We start from the raw sequence: 20,864 nt of genomic DNA on the forward strand, positions 1-20,864 counted from the left end.
AAATATAGGATATCAATATAAATTCCTCCCCATTATATTCACTCCAAATTTTTATTTCTTGATTTAACTTCTTCCCAGTGGGTCTGATTCTGTTCTTAATGTCATATAATGATTAAATTTTGCTGTGATTAGGTAAGTTCACCCGTCTAGTTGATTTTTCAGAATATTCACCATTGTTATAATCCCTTTCACACAGCCTTAAATACAATTTTTATTAGAGTTCTTGTTATTGTGGGAGACAGGGCAAGATAGTGAAAGTCTCAAGACTGATAAGTAAAAAAGTTTCCTGTTTTAACTTTCATGATGTTGCCATGAATAACAAATTATCACAGAACATACTATAAATATCAAAGTACTATGTGAATGACAAATTGCATGATTACCAAGATTAGTATGGCTTTCCTTGAATATTAAGTAAATTTTCATTATGGCAAGTGTTATTTTGTCAGACAAGCTACATCATGAGCTGAATAATTTTTTCTCACTTTGCTGTCAAATGCAGACCATCTTCACAAAAATTAGACATCTACTTCTTCCCATCAGTTTTCTATATTACTGTATAGATAATAAGGGCATACTTGCCCTGGGGACTTAAATGCTTCTGTAGTCTGTGGGAGGAAGTTGGTGATATGTTTGCCAAGCCAAGTTTTGCTTCTTATTGTTATTTTTTAAATTGTGGTAAGAAAACTAAATGGGACTTTGGGGAGGCAGATGTAAGGGGGTGTTAATATGTACACAATTTTAGTGATGTAAAACTTTGCTTCTTACAGTCTCTATGGTGGCAGTGGGGCAGCAAAGAGAAGCACACGTTCTTAGAACACTATCTGAGAACAACCTCTTTCTGTTCTTTTATTCTCCATGGGAGCCTGGAGGCTGATTTGCTTAGGTTCCACGTGTATGAACATCAAGGAAAGAGAATCACAGAATAACCATCACTGAAAATAGCTTTTCAAATACTATCAACCCGTCTAGATAGATGAATAATGAAAAAAAATTATATGTTTCCTTGAAAGTCATTGAAAGTCATAAAACCTGTGTTTCAGTCTTAGAGCTGTGATTTACTAGTTCTGGAGCAAGTCAATTTACTTATATAGCTCACAGCTTCCTTTCCTATAAAATTCTGTACTTGATGTAAAATTCTGTACTTCTCTAGAGCCTGTCATTAGTTACACTATGCCAAGTCCAAGTTTATGTAAACTCCCATCCTGAACGACTTAAGGGTAGAAATAAATCTAGCCCATCAAATATTTTCGGAACAAATATGTTATTTATATAATTTATAAAATATCCACTTATACTGCACTCCAAGATGGCGATTTTGCATATAAATTTATATTTTATTTTATGAAAAATTTTGCAATTATAGTTAAAGGCACTAGGAAATGAGTTCAAGTATAATGAAATGAAAGGAATGTGTATTCTTCATGATAATAAATGTTTAAGAGCAATGAAAAGTTGTTTTTCTATCCATGAAAAGAAAAATCTACTACTAAAATCAACTTTGTTGAATGACAACCTTCAATTAACTCAGGTGATATGAACGCACAAGAGCCCCAATTTCCCTGTCAATCACTTGCTTTGTTTTCATGGAACCAAAATCCATTGGCATTTGGTTAATTTAAAAATCTTATTCTTTATATCAGACTAGAAACTGTTAGTATATTTTTCTGAACACCCTAAAGCATGAAAACTGATGGTTACTTTTTATAAATTTACTTTTGATAGTGTTAATAGGTACTCCAGAAAAAACATGAAGAGATATATAGATTGTCTGATAGGTAGAGTCATTTAAAAAATTTGTTTTGTTGTGTGGAATATAGATTTGAGACTACTGAAAAATGGTGTTTTCTAGAATTATCTATGTAATATGCTCTGTAAATGTGGTTAATATAGACTATTATCTGTCATCTGTATATATGAGTTATCCAGGCCAATACATGGAGAAGGAAATGGCAACCCACTCCAGTGTTCTTGCCTAGAGAATCCTGTGGACAGAGGAGTCTGGTGGGCTGCTGTCCATGAGGTCGCACAGAGCTGGACATGACTGAAGCGACTTAGCATGCATGCATGCATTGAAGAAGGAAATGGCAACCCACTCCAGTATTCTTGCCTGGAGAATCCCAGGGACAGAGGAGCCTGGTGGGCTGCCATCTAGGAGTCACACAGACTCGGACACAACTGAAATGACTTAGCAGCAGCAGGCCAATAAATAGAAAAACAGTTTATCCTCAAGTGCATATATTTAAATTCTGCATATTTTTCAGGTAACCATTTTCTTACTTAATAGCATGATCTCCATTAGCCAATTTTTAAGTGATAATGCTAAATGGTACTGGCATTCTCTGTGCAGGAAATAGGAAGTGAATTATATGCATATGTTTAAGAAACTATTTCAGTATTAAACAACTGTTTAAAAATTAGCTGTATGACAATATTTTTGATAATGACCCTAGATTTTGTAGAAAGCTTTAGGCCATAACTTTCTCTATAGGTACAGGATCATAGATGCTGATCTGTAATCTTAGTCCAACACTTCATTCTGAAAAGAGCAATGAGGTACGTTACTTGTAAACTGGGAAAGGGCTGGCTCGTGCCCTACAGTTTAGTGAAACTTTTCCTTCCGGTGACTCCTCTGGATAAATGGTATTGATTGGCTGTTCTTCAAAAATTGGTCCAAATCCTTTGTCTTCCTCAGAAACTATAAGAAAAATAAAATTATTTTATATTCCTTTATTTTAGAAGTCAAAGAAAATTTGAGTACATTTAAAAAGGGTTTTTTTGAAAGAAAGGTCAGAAACATGGAATCTCCAGTGTCATTTGAACCAAAGATGTTTGCCTCTATGATTCTGAGGAAAATATTTAGGTTTATTCAAAATTCTTTTCTACTTATCTCTCATCGTTTTCTGAAAAGCACTCTGCGTTGCCATGCTTAACTAATTAGCGTGTCTCAAACAAGCCATGCTTTCATGCCTCTGAGCTTTTCCTCTTTCTGGCACCACCATCTCATTTCTCTCCTCGCATCAAAATTTGTACAATCCTTAATGACAATCATAAAGTTAGCTCCTTCGGGGAGCCAGCTCTCAAACTCCTCCTAGTTTTAGTAGGTCCACATTCTCATCACTCCCTAGCAGGCTTATGGCACTTAACACAGCTGCTGTGATTCTTGATGCAATTTTCTGTTTTACTAGATTGCAGATGCCTGGGGAAAGGTTTACTAGATTGCAGATGCCATAATTTCTATACCGCACTCTCCTCCACAGCTGTCTAGCAGTGTGGAATATAATAATTGTTTAACAATTTTCAAACAATAGAATGAATACATTTCTAGAAGTTCTGAGGAAATGAGTCCTTTTCTTGGGTCAGTTCCTGTTTTGTTTTTCTCTTTAAACATGTGACCAGCACTGGTAGCATCTAGAACAATCTGTAAATTACTGAACAATCCATGAGTTATCAGTAAATGGATATGGGATCTGGTCAGCTGGTTTAAAATCTACCACAAAAATACCAGTGTTGAAGCAGTTGTTCCTGACAGCGTATCCTCTCTGGAGAGGAGGTGTGACACCTCACAGCAGGATGAGGAAGAGAATCACTCACATGTCATCAGTTTGGAACATTTTTTATAGAGCCCAGCACAGAGCCAGATGCTCCAGATGACTTTATACTTATATATATATATATATATATATATATATGGCTAGAAAGGAGGAATATTCTTATGTGGGATCATTGTAGGTCTCTGCTTAATCAAAAGCTATGGTTCACTCTTCCAATTTATTTTTTTAAGAGCAAGTGTAAGGCAAATGTCATACTGAAAAATTGGCTATTCTAACATTAAACTTGAGGATAAGAGCTTTTTCCTAGTTTCTCTTAACAAGCAGTTTAATTACATCTTTTAAATCTTGCCTTAGTGAAGTTTATCAGTGCTTTTGGAAAACTTATTTAATATCTCCAAGCCTGATATCACTCCTTATAAGATGTAGATAATATTAAAACCTACCTCATTTGACTATTGTGAGAATTACATTGAGACAACCCACATTTTCATGAATTTGCCAATCTTTTCAAAATTTAATTTCCATGTCTCACATATATCACCCTTTAGACTAATTTCAAAAGTTTCAGAAGCCAAATTTTATTCATTCTTCTAATTCTGGTACCACAAGCATCATGTCAATACACATTTTTGTGTACACAGATGATTAATCAAAAACCTCAGTTAGTTTCTCACAATATCAAGAGTATTAATTTTCCCAGTACTAATTTTTCTAAACTGACCTAAAATATTTCAAAGGGAGAAGCCTCATTTTTAGTTGGAATTTGCTGAAAATGCCATTCAAGAATTTATGGATCTCAGTTACATTATATAGCATCATCCTATTTCAGATCACAGATAAATCACTGGATCAGAACTGGAGGAACTAGAGAAAATGGGATTTAGCTCAACATTGGTTTCCTAGCTGTTGCTTTATACAAGTCTTTCATTCCATATGGTATTTACACTAAAAAAAAAAAAAAAAGGAATTGGGGCATGTGCCCTAAGGACTCCATAGGCCTACTGCAACCCTAAGTAAGAAGATGAATGCAAGGTGTAAACAGAAGTCATTTGCTAATGATTTTTGAAGTCCTGCTTTAAGCTGTTTATTTCCATATACTTGAGACTAAAAACTAGAAATACTATAATGTTTTCTGCTTTGCTTCTAATAATTAGCTGATGATGACCAATGTTTTCTGGCCTTTAGGAAGAAATAGCATGACAGGGAAACATGTAATGAATCTCAAATCCTTAATAACAAGACCTTCATTTGTATGTAGGTTCTAGATTTTTTGATTTAAGAAAGAAATAGTTTTGGAATTATCTATGATAAAAAAAGGGCTTCCTGGGTAGCTCAGCTGGTAAAGAATCTGCCTGCGATGCAGGAGATCCCAGTTCAGTTCCTGGGTTGGTAAGTTCCCTGCAGAAGGCTACCCACTCAGCATTCTTGGGCTTCTCTGGTGACTCAGATAGTAAAGAATCCAGCCACAACGAGGGAGACCTGTATTTGATCCCTGGGTTGGGAAGATCTCCTGGAGCAGGACATGACAACCCACCCCACTATTCTTGCCTGGAGAGTCTCCATGGACAGAGGAGCCTGGTGGGCTACAGTCCGTGGGGTTGCAAAGAGTTTGACATGACTGAGCGACTAAGCACATATCTATGACATAAGTCATGTGATATTTCTTCTCCCACTTCAACAATCTCATGAACACTTCTTTGAATCTCTGTCAATTGCCCAGCTTTACTAACTGGAGAAATTTAGTAACTCTGATGCTTTGGAGCTTCTGCTGTTTCTTCCCAATTCACACAAAAATGCTTAAAAAGATGAGCAGTGAAGTTCAATTTTATCAACATATTTTGATTCTCTTCTTGAAGGTAAGATTAATACTATTCTCACTTTAACCCTTGATGAATAATGAATAGTGTGACAATTCTGAGCAATTTTAAAAAATTTAAACATACTAATTATTCAGAATATTAAAATAAATACATTTTAGGGGAGTTTAAGCTCATGAATATCTTCTAAATACATTGTATTTATACACAAGCTTGATGATTATGGTATTGCTATCATTATCAACAGAAAAGATCATCAAATTTAAAGAGGAATGAATGGTTGGTGCAATTATAAAACGTAAAAAGAAGTCCACTTATCTATACTGGATAGATCTTGAGTTTCCACTTGTTACATTCAGTTCAGTTCAGTCACTCAGTCGTGTCCGACTCTCTGCAACCCCATGAATCGCAGCACACCAGGCCTCCCTGTCCATCACCATCTCCCGGAGTTCACTCAGACTCACGTCCATCGAGTCAGTGATGCTATCCAGCCATCTCATCCTCGGTCGTCCCCTTCTCCTCCTGCCCCCAATCCCTCCCAGCATCAGAGTCTTTTCCAATGAGTCAACTCTTCACATGAAGTGGCCAAAGTACTGGAGCTTCAGCTTTAGCATCATTCCTTCCAAAGAAATCCCAGGGTTGATCTCCTTTAGAATGGACTGGTTGGATCTCCTTGCAGTCCAAGGGACTCTCAACAGTCTTCTCCAACACCACAGTTCAAAAGCATCAATTCTTCAGTGCTCAGCTTTCTTCACAGTCCAACTCTCACATCCATACATGACTATTGGAAAAACCATAGCCTTGAGTAGATGGACCTTCGTCGGCAAAGTAATGTCTCTGCTTTTGAATATACTATCTAGGTTGGTCATAACTTTTCTTCCAAGGAGTAAGTGTCTTTTAATTTCATGGCTGCAATCACCATCTGCAGTGATTTTGGAGCCCCAAAAAATAAAGTCTGACACTGTTTCCACTGTTTCCCCATTTATTTCACATGAAGTGATGGGACCGGATGTCATGATCTTCGTTTTCTGAATGTTGAGCATTAAGCCAACTTTTTCGCTCTCCTTTCACTTTCATCAAGAGGCTTTTTAGCTCCTCTTCACTTTCTGCCATAAGGGTGGTGTCATCTGCCTATCTGAGGTTATTGATATTTCTCCCGGCAATCTTGATTCCAGCTTGTGTTTCTTCCAGCAATATGTGAACCGTGAACTTGTTACATTAGAGGTAACATAAGAACTTTAAATGGTCTTTTGTGAGGCTACAGTTTAATGAACTAGAGGTTTTGGCTGTCCTTAATTCAGTCAATAACTTGATTCAGACCTTAACATATGGTGAAGAATTTTGAGACATAATTTCAAAAGCATGATCCATAAAAAAAAAATGATAAGCTGGACTTTATTCAAGTTTAAAAGTTCTGTTCTGTGAAAGATACTGTTAATAGAATTTTAGGTCTTCAAGATTAGAGATTTTCCTTAGATCCGTTTCAGCATACATTGGAGAATTTTGGAATAAGTAGCAAACTGGAAATACTTTCCACTAATTAAATATGTACTTCCTTAATAATTGTGATCACATACAATTTTAAAAAATTTGAACTCATCTCAATAGGTGCACAGTTGCACTAATAAATATTCTTTAATAGTATTGTATTTCCAATATAGAAATAGCTAATCCTGGCCTGTCTAGCACCTGCTTCTAAAGAGTCCTCTGGTAGTGTCATTATCTCCTGCATTGCAGGTCAATTCTTCACCATCTAAGCCACCAGGGAAGCCTTATTGGGATTATAACATTCCTGAATTCTCAATTTAATTAATAATTTATTAATTTTCTTAAAATAACTAGTTTCATCATTTGAAATAGTTGAGTTTTGTTCACTCCTAATTGCTTCAATTATTTCAAGTATTGTATGGTGCCTTGAAATACACACAGCTGCACATAAATATACATCTGTGTGGAGGTAGAGGTTAGTTGTACACTTGCATATCTTCATAAAATACATGGTTTTAAATGTTCTTTTGATATCATTATCTTTTGATTTTAAGATATGTGACTTTGAGATAAAAATTCATCAGCTTTGAGAAAACTGAACATATGTTTATAGTTTCCTCATCATGATCATAAGGCATATTTTTTTCTGGAAAAGATATCAGCAATGGCAATTTCCATTGAAAATAATGGAATGCCATATGTTAATAATGATCAGACTATATCTATTGATTGGCAATCCCTCTACTGATTGAAGTAAAGATAAAACACTTTGGGGGTGAGTTGGGTTGAAGTTTATAGGCCAAACTGAATATTATCAGTGCCCCAAGCTATTTTATTCTCAAGTGCTTTTCCAAAATTATATGCAGGTATTTCCAAGTGCTCCATTTCCATTTGCCCTTTACAGGAAAAGAAAATGAATCACTTAAGTGATAAAATATGAAACTAGTTTCCAATAAAACACTGAATTTTTCCATTTTGACAAAATATTATATTTAAGATATTTCCTTTTGCCCATTTTAAGAACAAAAAGAAAATATGACACACTTGATATCACATTAGTGTTTCTAGTTAGTATTATTTTACAAATGCTATTTATAAAATATTAGCATATATTTATAAATTTTATAAATATTTCTTGCTTTTCTAATATTTTCAAGCCTGAATAAAATAATGTATTTCATTAGGTGGTTTACCAATTACAATATACATTTTATTTTGAGGACATATTTGGGCTCTTGGAAGATAAATTATTCATCAGCAGCTTCGAATTGCTTTGGTATGCTCAGTGTTAACTTCTGAATGTAAGCTTCAGAACCCGCTTGAAGACTATCCAAGCTCATTGCTCTGTTAGCTGAGCTAGGGCACTCAGATTGAGGAAAAATAACTTTTCAGGGGTAATACAACACAAGGTTCAGCAAAGGATCCATTAATACAAGCATTATAATCTCTGTTAACAAAAATTAAGTTATCCATTGCTTTATGTCTAGGGCAATAGAAATAATTAGATGACAAATTATCATGCTTTGGAAGTATTATGAGGTTAAAGGGTATAGAAACAAATGGAAAATACGTTAACAAAATTAGGTTGTTTTTAAAACATATGCTCTTTTTTTGTGCTAGATATAGTCTTCTAAAAAGGAGCACACAGTTATATAGATAACTTCTCAAGCTAGTTGAAAAAATTACTTCAAATAGTTCTTTGATTTACTCAATACAAATTTATTTTCTACCATATGCCGCTGCTGCTAAGTCGCTTCAGTCATGTCTGACTCTGTGCGACCCCATAGACGGCAGCACAACAGGCTCCCCCGTCTCTGGGATTCTCCAGGCAACAACACTGGGGTGGGTTGCCATTTCCTTCTCCATCTATTGCAGAAGTAAGTTCATTTCTTAAATTTGATCAAGAAGATTAACAGAAAGGCAAAAACTGCTGCTTTTTTTCAGTAGCATTCTCAGTCTCACAGTTAATGTAGTCAGTTAGTGTACGATCGTAAATGAAATACTTAACCTCCTGCTATGTAGAGATGATCCACTGTAACCTTGCTATCCTATTTTATCTCTGGAAATTGAAAGTATAATTACAATTTGTTCTTGAGAGTTATTTTTATTCATTTTATATTCAATGAAAGAAATCCTATTTCTCATTCTGTAATATGTCAACTTAATCTGTTAGTTTTCAAACATAATTTTGCATAAGTATGTTTTAATGAGAGTTTCAGGAAGAAAGCAATGATAACAAAATTTTAGCAGTCTAATATTTGAATTTTTACAGTGTTTGCAATATTCAGTGGATATGGCCTGGGGAGTGTTGTAAGCCCTCTTAAAATACAGTAAACTCTCTAAATGAGACAATATTTAAATTGGCTCAAAGCATTATTATTATCTCCATTTTCAAACATTTCTCACTAATAAGAGAATAAGGACATTTAGGGCTTAGGCTTTGAATACTCTGGTTCGTGAGTTCTTTAATCTCGTGGGTAATAGGTAACAGTGCAGCAATATATCGTAACTAAAATATGACAAGTTGGTCTTGAGAATGTACAGGAATCCAATTATTAGAAGGAAAATTAAGATCAGGCTATCAGAATGGTTAAGTTGACTAAATTTTCCTTGCATGATTTTATTTGCCTAAGAAATGCCTTTCACATTTGTTAATGACAACCACTTCCTTGACCTATGGTGCAATCTCAAAGCTCTAGACACTGTGTTTTGCATAACAATCTGGGCATCTGTTCACACCTACCTTATGTCTGCCTGTGTTTGCTGCCATAAGCCAAGGAATGTTCCGGATGTGTGTGTGTGTGTTAGTCGCTCAGTTGTGTCTGACTGTTTGTGACCCCATGGACTGTAGCCTGCCAGGCTTCTCTGACCATGGAGTTCTCCAGACAAGAATACTGGAGTGGGTTTCCATTCCCTTCTCCAAGGGGTCTTCTTGATCTGGGTCTCATGCATTGTGGGCAGATTCTTTACCATCTGAGCCACAATGGAAGCCCAGTGTTTGGGGTACCAAAAGCTGAAAGATGAAAGGGAAGAGCTTTCCCATACAGGTTTCAGCAGAAACCTGACTCTGATATCTCCTTTCTTTGGGACATCTCGCCTCAGAATGTGAGACAATAAATTTCTGTTGTTCTAAGCCATCCAGTTGGTGGCTTTATTATAGCTATAGCAGTCCTAGGAAACTAACACGTCCATTACTGGTGTGCTGCATTCCATGGGGTTGCAAAGAATCAGACACGACTGAGGGACTGAACAAAAACAACATGCATAATAATAAACTGTTGAAGTGTAATGAACTAGCCTTTCTCAAATTTATTTGACAGTGAAGTCCTACCAACATCCTGCAGAACAAGTGTTCTTTGAATTAGTGACCTAACACAGTCCATATTTACCCACTTGTGTAGTTCATTTGTTCTACTTCCTCTAAGAATTATTTCCATTTCTAATAATTGAAATACTTCCGGTTTCCCTTGCCTACTAGCTCCATCATTAAATATTTATTAATTCCTCAATTATTTTAAAAAGCCTATCATATTTTTCTTATGAATTTGTTATCCACTGACTTTTATTATTCCTTATTATATGTAAGGTTCTTGAAATCAAGGAGCATATGTCACTGATCTTTATATAGCCTATATTCACACTATATAGGCTAACTCACAAGGAGGAAACAGAAATATCTTTGATATGCTTCTTGCTGAGACGTTCCTTTCTATAAATCCCCTATCGATGGAGATTCTGACTCACTCTGGCATGAAAATCTTGCTTTGGCGTGGAAGCAATAGCACTGATTACTCAGTGATTCTTCTTAATTACTCATTCTCTTACCATTATGCTGTGGTTTTCAATGATTACCAGTGTTACCATCTTTATTTGTTTACTATGTAGGTCACTGTGCTGTAAGTTGGAGAAGGCAATGGCACCCCACTCCAGTACTCTTGCCTGGAAAATCCCATGGATGGAGGAGCCTGGTGGGCTGCAGTCCATGGGGTCGCGAAGAGTCGGACACGACTGAATGACTTTACTTTCACTTTTCACTTTCATGCATTGGAGAAGGAAATGGAAACCCACTCCAGTATTTTTGCCTGGAGAATCCCAGGGATGGGGGAGCCTGGTGGGCTGCCGTCTATGGGGTCGCACAGAGTCGGACACGACTGAAGCGACTTAGCAGCAGCAGCAGTGCTGTAAGTTATCATTACATTGTACTTTTAGTGTTCACAAGAATCCTGTGATTTTTACATGTAGGAAACATAAGTCTCATAGAAATTGAATAACTTGCCCAAGATCACATAGTGAATACCAGGTTGAATATGTAAGTCCAGACTGATCTTACTCTAGACTCTAGTTTTTCCAGTCTATATTTCTAGCAAGAACTATTCAGTGGTTAAAATATAATCTAAACTATCGGGACCGCTAATTATATTTAGTGAAGGATAAACAATAAATTTTCCACTATCTGGATTTCTAATTAAACTGAATCTTAAGGTTCCAAGCTTATTAATGTTAATTCTCCTTCTTGCAGCAAAGCAGAAGGCTTTCAAACAAGCTAGAATTTTACAATATTAAAAATATTGCTGCAAAATTAAGTACTATAGGATTATTAAAAAACATGAAGGGAAAATAGAGGTTGCATTGAATATATTCTATCTGCTACAATCCTCCATTTTGATATTTGCTTGTGGTGTATCTATTCATTTATTTTGGTAATCAAATCAGTTACATGAAGACCTCAGATAAAACATTTACAAAATTTCCAACTGCTCTAATTGTAACCACTTGCTATAAGTTTAAAAACTTAATAGCTTAATGTAGAGATGAAATACGGTTTATTTGAAGAAATATATTTAAAAATTTACCCTTTCATCAACTTACCTCCATGACCATACCTTCTGTGCCATGTAAACTCTAAAAAGAAAAAAAAAAAAGACAAAAACAGAAAAATATTAATCCCAAAGCTGCTCTTTGTTTTGATTTCAAATGTTACTCAAATAATCGAGATATTAGTTAATGAAATTAGATTATCAGCTCTTCACCATTAAGGCTGAAGTATGACCATGTCTTTGGAAATATTTATTTCTTATCTTTGCACTTTTATAATTACAGCACCAAAATTTTAAAGAATTGGCATGAATTTTCAGAACTAATAAGAATATCTTTGTTTTATTCTATTCATAAATGTAGACAGCAATAACCTTGCCACAAATTTTTCTTTATTATATTTAAATAATATGTATGCATATATGCAAATAGTTCTATATGTGTGTGCCCATCAAGTTCATTATTAAAGCAATCAAGGGAGGTTCATAAATGAAAATATGAGATCCATCTATATCTTGAACTTAATAGCAACTCACCAAGTGCTGAATAAAGGTAACTGAAACAGAGGTATTAGAAAATATTGTTAGAAAACACACTGCTTCAGATAAAAATACAATGTTCCTTCAGAAAATATTTTTGAATCTTTCACACTTATCTTTGAAAAATAGAAATATAGTGTTTTTTTCCTAAAACTACAGTATACTTAAAACTGCATTGTTATTCTTAAGTCCTTGAATACACTGTAGATTATTTTTGAATTGTTTTTCAAAAGATTGACCAGCCAATAATAAAAATTAAATTATATTAACTTATAAAAATAAACAAAGGTATCAAAAGCTTAAAACCCTTTATTTTCTAATATTTTACTATATTTTACTTTTATGTATACTAATGAGGTTAAGTTGATTTTACCCCCTATAGTGAATATACTATATAATGGTGTGTTGTTGCATAACTTTACTCCCACCACCTTAAATGGTTTCCAGTTGAAAATGACACAGTAGGACAATTTACTCTGTAGGAATTGACAAATGCTACAGCAGGGATATTTTTTCCCTCCCAGATATTCAGATTTTAAACATTTACCAGCACATCACTATATAAGATTGATTAACTTATCTTATGAAATTTTAATTGAAACCAAAAAGAAAAAAGAACAAAAGTGTCAGCCTTAATATATATGCATTTACTTGCCTGATCCAGATGGCAAAAGAAAATATTAATTCTGAACTTTATACACCAGATTCAATATAGTGAAAAGAATATTAATTACATTGACATAAATTGTGGAAGTTACATGTTATAGACAGGATATTTCTTACCTGATAGACAAGTTTTAAAAGATATTATTACAAGGAGACTGAACAGCAACCACATTTTCATCTTGTGTTCAGTAGAATTTAGGTTCAAATTTCAAAAAGAAAGCTTTAACTTTATGGCAGTTGGATAATATTAAACACCTGCATAAAGAGAAGAGAAGAAGGAAGAGGAAAGATAAGGAAAAGGAAAGAAAAGGAATGGAAAATTGCCGGGGGCCAGCGTGAGGAACTCCGCCCATGGCAAAGGTCATGAGGAAGGAGGCTTGGCATACGCAAAGGCGTGATCAAGCCTCAGGAAAGCCCCTGTTCCCGAGCGTCTAACCCCAAAACCAGAGTCTGTTTTATGCTCTCACCTACACCTCTGACTTTACGGGGGGCTCTCCCCCATAGCCGTTTCTCTCGGAGAAGGAGTAAACGTGCAGCTCCAAGGCAATAAAAATTCCTGGGCGTGACAAGAGTGTTTCAGCTTACGGACTCCTCTGAAGGTTATCTAGCCCACCTGTATAGGTTCGTCCGGCCACATGTGATTGTTTACAGCCTCCCAACCTGAGAGGCACGAGATGTTTTAGACTTACTAAAGGCAAATTCTTTTGGGGAGTTAGAAATTATTAGTATAGTGGGTTGGTTAGGAATTATATTGGTGAAGGGTTTTTCATTTGTTGGGTCAATAATTGCTGCTAATTCCCTGCTCTGGGTGGGACAAGGATGTCTCAGGTCAAACCTCTCACAGACTAGCTTGTGTGACAGGATTATCCATACTCCTGCCACTATGCACATGATTGACCTGAAGTGCTGGTAGAAAGATTTAGTAAAATATATATATTTGTATAAGAATTTCCCTAGTAGCTCAGCAGTAAAAGAATCCCCCTGTAATGCAGGAAACCCGGATTCAAACCTTAGGTAGGGAAGATCCCCTAGCAAAGGAAGTGGCAACCTACTCCAGGATTCTTGCCTGGAAAATCCCATGGACAGAGGAGCCTGGCAGGCTACAGTCCACAGGGTCTCAAGAGTTGGACACAACTTAGAAACTAAATCATCACTACAACCATATCTGTTTAAGAATTTTGTAAATTCATAGACACTGTACAAGAGTTATATGTTAGCATTGCCTGTTGGTGGTTTAGGGAAAACTTTTGCCAGAAAAGCTAAATTTTTAAGTGTTAACGTATATTGATCAATAACATGTTTATTCCCTTTCCCTGCTTTCACTTTTTTCCTTTATTCGTTCAACAAAATGTAAATAATTGTTCCTTATAAGAGAGAAGCTAGGTTTTGTGTGTCAAAATCTTTAAAATTTGGAGAGCCATCTTTAAAGATAAGAAGACAAAATTACTAATATAAACTAAGCGACAGAGACTTCCCTGGTGGTCAGGGAAGTCTAAGAATCCGCCTTGCAATTCAGGGGACACAGGTTCAATCCTTGGTCAGGGAACTAAGATCACACACGCCATGGAGCAAATAAGCCCACGTGCCATAACTCCTGAGTCCACTCACCACAGCTAGAGAGTCCATGAGCTGCAATGAAAGATCCTGCACTACACATGGAAGATCCCACATGTAGCAACTAAGATGCAACACAGCCAAATTTAAAAAATACTAATAAATAAATAAATAAATAAACTATGCTACAAAACTATGCATCAGTCTAAGTAAAATATCTTGCTTTTAAAAAATTTTGTAAAAACTTCTGACCACATGATTATATTGGTTTCAAGGCACTGAAATAGCCTCATTTTAGTGAGGGGCTCTTTGACTTAAGCCTCATCATCATCTTTGTAGATCCATCTGTGACCAAGCATGCAGATAAAAGAATCAAAAAGAAAGACATAGTCTGCTTGCCCCTAAAAAGTTCACAGATCGACAGGAATGCTTATATGTACAGAGGTCAGTGCAATGAGAGACTTGTTTGGATCTACATATTATTAAAGTTGAAAGCATGTTAATCATTTTATTAAAAACACTGCAAAATATGTCTCAGATGGACCTGGTGGTGGCACTATAACAAATTTTCAAATATTCCAGGGCATTAGAAAGAGACTTGACTTCTTCAATTGAGATGCAATAGGCTCTTCAATTTGAAAACACATGAAATCATATTTTCAAAGAATAGGTAAGAAATAGGATATAAGAATCTCGACATAGAATTGAATGTAAAATATAAATTAAAGCATGAAAGCAATTCTGAAAATACCTAATGTTATTATTATCAATATATAGATACATTTAAATGCTATCTAAAGCAGCCAAAATAAAATGGTACTGATTTCTTGCATAATAATGACATGTAGAGTACTACTTATTTTTTTAAGTGTGATGGACTTTAAGGCCATATTTATTGCCTTTAATTTGCTAGAATTCCAGCATTTTCCAAGACTGGTAAAAATATTTAGTGTTACTACATGGATCAGGAAAAAATATTTTTTCCTTTTAGTGTATAGGTTATTTTTCAGTGAAAAATCATTTATTTCTTGAAAAAAATGAGTTGAATTTTTAGATCAAACATAGTAAAAATGGATCAGTGGAGCAACGGGAAATTTTTAAATATCTTTGCAAGAGGAAAAATATTCAACAGAGGATTTTTAAATGCCAAGATTGATTTATGACCAATTTATTTCTCTTGGACATTGGTAAGAAGATGAGAACTACACAAATGTATAGATTGTATTGTCTAGACTTTTTAATTTAAATTTTATTTTATTTCTTTACCTAAACAGAACTGATTAGAAAGGAAAAGAAACAGGTAAATAAAGGTGAAGAATAAAGATAAATTCCTTCAGGAGGCAGGGGAATCAATTAAATGATCTCTTGAAGAATTCAGCTTTTCATTGTGTTATCATTAATATTCAAAAATAAACCTAAATTAAAAATTATGAAACCTATACACATTATTTATATCTCTTAAAGTTTGTCTCCAAAAATGTACATTTCAGCATTTTCTTGGCCCATTGGTTTGTAATTCTTTTCATTGAGTTATACACACTAATTAAGATGAATTCCTTTAATGAGGAGGAGGGGAGAAAGGCAGACATAAACTATGCCAAAACTGTTGTGTCTATCAAACAGTTCTTTTTCTAAAGATCAATTTAGATAATATATTTGCAAACATTTTGCAAATTACAAAGCATGTGCAGTTTAATGTGTCAGTGATTATTGGATTTTAAATAGTTCAAATTTGTCAATTAATAAACTTAAATTGATAACAAATAATTGAAAATAATAACTCTACATACTAATAATATTCATCTTAAGAGCAAGGGATGCTGGTACAATTTTTTTTTATTGACTATAGAGGAAGAGGTACTGACCAGAGAGAAAAAGAATCAGGTAAAATTAAAGAACAATTACTCTGAAGAGTACCCTTCAGATTATTAATTTTGACAAATTAGGTGAGTGAGATCTTGGTCTGTTTACCTTATTAACTATATAGAGAATCTGCAAAAGAATGAGGGCAGGTCTAAAGGAAGAGTAACTATGAGTGAGCAATTTCAAGAAACTAAAAATAAGATACAGAATAATTTTCTAGGTCAAGGATATTATTTTATATTGCCTTCTTAGACAACACCCACAGTATATGGGAACCTGAGGTAAGGCATAGTCAAAGGAAATCCAGGAAAGTCAGCCAGATCTTGTCTGAAACTTGGCTCAACCAGTCTTTAGCTTGCAACTTTGGGAAAATTACTCAAGTTCTGACTCATGTACAAAATATGAAAAAAAATGTGCATTTCATAGAACTCTTACAAGTGTCATATAAGATTATACATGTGAAATGCTTACTGTGAAAGTAGTAAATAAATATTAACTATTATTCTGCCAGGCATTAGGGCCCATCAGGCTACAAGAGACGGTGACATGTTACTTGTTTATTGTTGTGTCTCTAATGCCTGGCACTGAGAAGTCGTTTGATATATATTTACTGAAGAAATGAATGGACCATTCCATAACTGTATTTCAAAACACTTGCCACAAACAAATTAAAATTTAACTTTAGTTCCTTCAAATAAGCATAAAATACTTACAATAGGTAATAAAGAGTATTTCTTACTGGGGCTCTGGTCTCAGTTATGGATTATTGCTGCTTATATATACACCCGAGAAGAGGATAGTCTAAGCAGCAATATTTTGAAGCATTTTTAATATGTATTTTATTGAGTGTTTTTGAAAGACTGTCTTCCAATTTCAATATTTTCATCCTCATCAGAAGGAGACATTTTCCATTATCCTGAGGCAAACTATCTTTTCCTTCACTCCAATATTGTCTATTTCAATAGGACAGTGAGTGATTATTCTGGCAGCACGTATTTTATTTTATTTAATGGATTTCTTTCTGTTTCAGAATAAAAGCATCTCTCACATCACTTTCTGCTACTGATTTGTTCTGTTGTGTCACCAGTTATCCCATCACTTGTGACTCCTGATCTCATCGTCTCAGAGTGCAGCAGAGGAGAGAGGGGCAAGGCTGAGTCCACACTTGCTGGTGCAGAAGAAACAGCTCTTCTTAATTCTCCTTTAAGGACCTACCACTCAGTAATCCAGCCGGCTCCCAGCCCCCATATTCCTGAAAGTGTTGTAGCAAGTGAAGTGGCATAAGAAGAAAACAGCTCAAAGATGTGCCAATAAAAGAAGCAGACCTTTTCTTCTCAGTATCCAAAAGAACAGAATGAGCAGAACCTGAGGATGCATTCCTGTCCACATGCCATGGTGTGCTAGAAAACAGCTCCTGGTTTCTCCTACCCTCCCCTAGGCCTTTTCACCAGGTACTGCAGATGGCTCATCTCACAGCTTAACCACAGCTCTATGGGTGTCTAGTGACTGCTGTTTCCCTAACATGTATTGGTGCTATAGTGGTCTCCAAACAATTCAACATCCTTTACAAAGACACTTACTTATGTACTTAAACAACTACAAAAACAAAAATATAAGGCAACACAGGGTGACAGTCTCTATCTCCTTCCTTCATGCTCTCTTCTGTCTTCCCATGCTTTTCTTCCTCCCGCCCCCCTGCCTCTTTACTGTAGATGATGCTATGGTTCTCTTTTGATAAATCTGGTCCATATCTACGTATGCATTTTTCTGCTAGACAGGTATCATCTAGTTCTTGTCTTGTTTTGTTCTGTCATGAGATAATTCATATAAATTATTTAAAATATCTTCAACTATACATTAGCAAACATAAGCATCTGCCTACAATGCGGGAGACCTGGGTTCGATCCCTGGGTCAGGAAGATCTCCTGGAGAAGGCAATGGCACCCCCACTCCAGTACTCTTGCCTGGAAAATCCCATGGACCATGGGATCACAAAGAGTTGGACACGACTGAGCGACTTCACTTTCACAATTATTCACAAAGTATTTAGTATTGGGATATAATCAGAGTTTGCGCCAACAATACCAAAATCTAATATTTCATTGAATTGATGCTTATACAAGCATTTACCTTGAAAGAGAACAAAATTTAGAAATATGGATAAAACATGAATATGTATTAGCAAATGGTGGCATTTCTTTTGAAAGAAAAAAAGATTTGGCAGGATTTCAGGCATCTATTCTGACTGATCCTCAACAAAGCTCATAAAAGATCATGTTAAAAATATTTAACCTAAAATTTTATTTATGATACTCATCACTCTGCTCTGGTTCTAAGGAACATTTGCCATGAATTTCAGTTTCCAGAAAATAGAGGAAACCTGTTTGTGCTGAGTTCAGATTATCCTAGGTAAAAAGACATCAATATCTCTTACTCTACATTTTAAAATCAGGGACTATTTTGTCCTCAGACTCAATCTGAAAATCGGTCTCTGCTGCACCCATCACTTAACCTTCCTGAGGTGTCAGTTACCCAGTCTGTAGAATGGAAATTCAAGTTCATTCTTCAGAAGATTATTGTGAGGACTAGATTATGCATGGGGATTCCCAGGTGGCACAGTGGTAAACAATCCACCTACCAATGCTGCAGACTCAAGAGACATGGGGTCAATCCCTGGGTCAGAAAGATCCCCTGGAGAAGGAAACGGCAACCCACTCCAGTATTCTTGCCTGGAAAATTCCATGGACAGAGGACCCTCCTACAGTCCATGGAGTCACAAAGAGTCATACGTGACTGGGTACACACACACAAGTTATGCATGCATATAGGTACACATCTGTGTGTGTAAGTAAAAGCCTTTTGACATAGTTACACTGTTGTTCAGTCACTCAGTCCTGTGACATGTACATAATAGAAGTCAAAACACTGAAGTGAAATTAACTAAAAATCTCCAGAAATAAAGTCAGTATTTTTTGTTGTTCTGTTTGTTTTTTGGCTGTGTGGCATGTGGGATATCATAGCTCCCTGACCAGGGGTGGAATCCACACCCACTGCAGTGGAGGTGTGGAGTCTTAACCACTGGGCCACCAGGGAAGACTCAAATTAGTTTTGAATTTAAAATATGTGAATGTTTTAGAAAAGGGAAATTATATATTTTAAAAGTCTTATCCCTCAGAAAGGGGATACTATATACATTATATATTAAGCACTTTCACATCAATATTATACTGTTCCAGTATAATTTTCAGATTATTGAAAACAACTTAAACATAGACATAACTTCCTCTAGCTACATAATTACATACTTTAGGAGGTCTTCTTCAGCCTCACACTTCTTTAAACTCTATTATCAAATTATTATTGTCTCAGCTTAAAACTCTATTATCAAATTATTTTTGTCTAAGTTTAATAGTTTTTCTGCAAAGTTATTAATAGTGTTTTAGCAGCTTACAGCTATGATTAAGTATATTTAGTAAAAATTTCTGAAGAACATACTGTTCTAAGCCAAGTAATAAAGTACACACCCAAGAAAAATGCGTTTTTTGAAAATGATTATAAACAGTGTCCTTCTCTTCCAGAATAGAGTCAGACACTGTTCAACTAACAGGTAGGATATGACAGTTTTCAGATTGCAACTACATTAGCTGCTGAAATAACCTGATACTGGATTGTGTGTGAAGTATAGATAAAAAGAGGAGCAAAATAATATGTTTCAAGCGTTTTAATAAACATAAAATTATTGGACTGTGAAATTAATGACTTGGAGGCTGCTGAGGGAAAAAAAAATCTGAAGGCTTTTTGAAGATATGGGTATTTACTGAGTGTTGACAGCATACCCTGCATTTTACAAAACAACTGATTGTTCATATTTTTAGATAATTGAATTTATGAATAAATTAATTGCTTGTTTATTTCCAAAATGATGTAATGCCTGCAGAAGGATTTAAAAATAATGCAATCCTATTCATGATATTTATAACATGTAAGTTTTTGTCAGCACATTATGTCATGTAGGACTAATTGATATGAAAGAAGTGTGAAAGTATTAGTCATTCAGTCATGTCTTAATTGATATGCTTTTTGTTGGGGTAATTTCAAGAAACTCTCACTTTTATATGATAAATAAAGTCCTACAGAATTTTGTCCCCCATTTCAGGAGTATGTGTGCGTGTAGCTAGATATCGCTTGAAATACAAGAAAGTAGAGAAGTCCTTTTTGAGTTGAAATTGTCTCCTCAATGAAACTGACATGATGTCTACTGCTAAGTCACTTCAGTCGTGTCCGACTCTGTGTGACCCCATAGATGGCAGCCCACCAGGCTCTCCTGTCCTTGGGATTCTCCAGGCAAGAACACTGGAGTGGGTTGCCATTTCTTTCTCCAATGCATGAAAGTGAAAAGCGAAAGGGAAGTCGCTCAGTCATGTCCGACTCTTCGCGACCCCATGGATCGCAGCCTACCAGGCTCCTCTGTTCATGGGATTTTCCAGGCAAGAGTACTGAAGTGGGGTGCCATTGCCCTCTCCGGACATGATGCCAATAGTACATAATTATTCTGTTTGAAATTACAA

General features: G+C 35.4%; 1 protein-coding gene across 4 annotated transcripts in view; it reads right to left on the reverse strand.

The window, feature by feature from the left end:
• The window catches only part of CNTN1 (contactin 1), a 421,509-nt gene that overhangs the window by 173,533 nt on the left and 227,112 nt on the right, over window positions 1-20,864 (reverse strand). For all 4 annotated transcript variants that reach the window (XM_069584608.1, XM_069584609.1, XM_069584610.1 and 1 more), the window contains 3 exons: window positions 12,997-13,134; window positions 11,729-11,761; window positions 2,566-2,698 (listed from right to left, as the gene is read on the reverse strand). In XM_069584608.1, coding sequence (XP_069440709.1) covers window positions 2,566-2,698; window positions 11,729-11,761; window positions 12,997-13,057 — 227 coding nt within the window. In that variant the 5' untranslated portion in view covers window positions 13,058-13,134. The remainder of the gene's footprint in view (window positions 1-2,565; window positions 2,699-11,728; window positions 11,762-12,996; window positions 13,135-20,864) is intronic.

This window comes from Ovis canadensis, chromosome 3 (genome assembly GCF_042477335.2).
Source record: "Ovis canadensis isolate MfBH-ARS-UI-01 breed Bighorn chromosome 3, ARS-UI_OviCan_v2, whole genome shotgun sequence".
Lineage (NCBI taxonomy): Eukaryota > Metazoa > Chordata > Mammalia > Artiodactyla > Bovidae > Ovis > Ovis canadensis.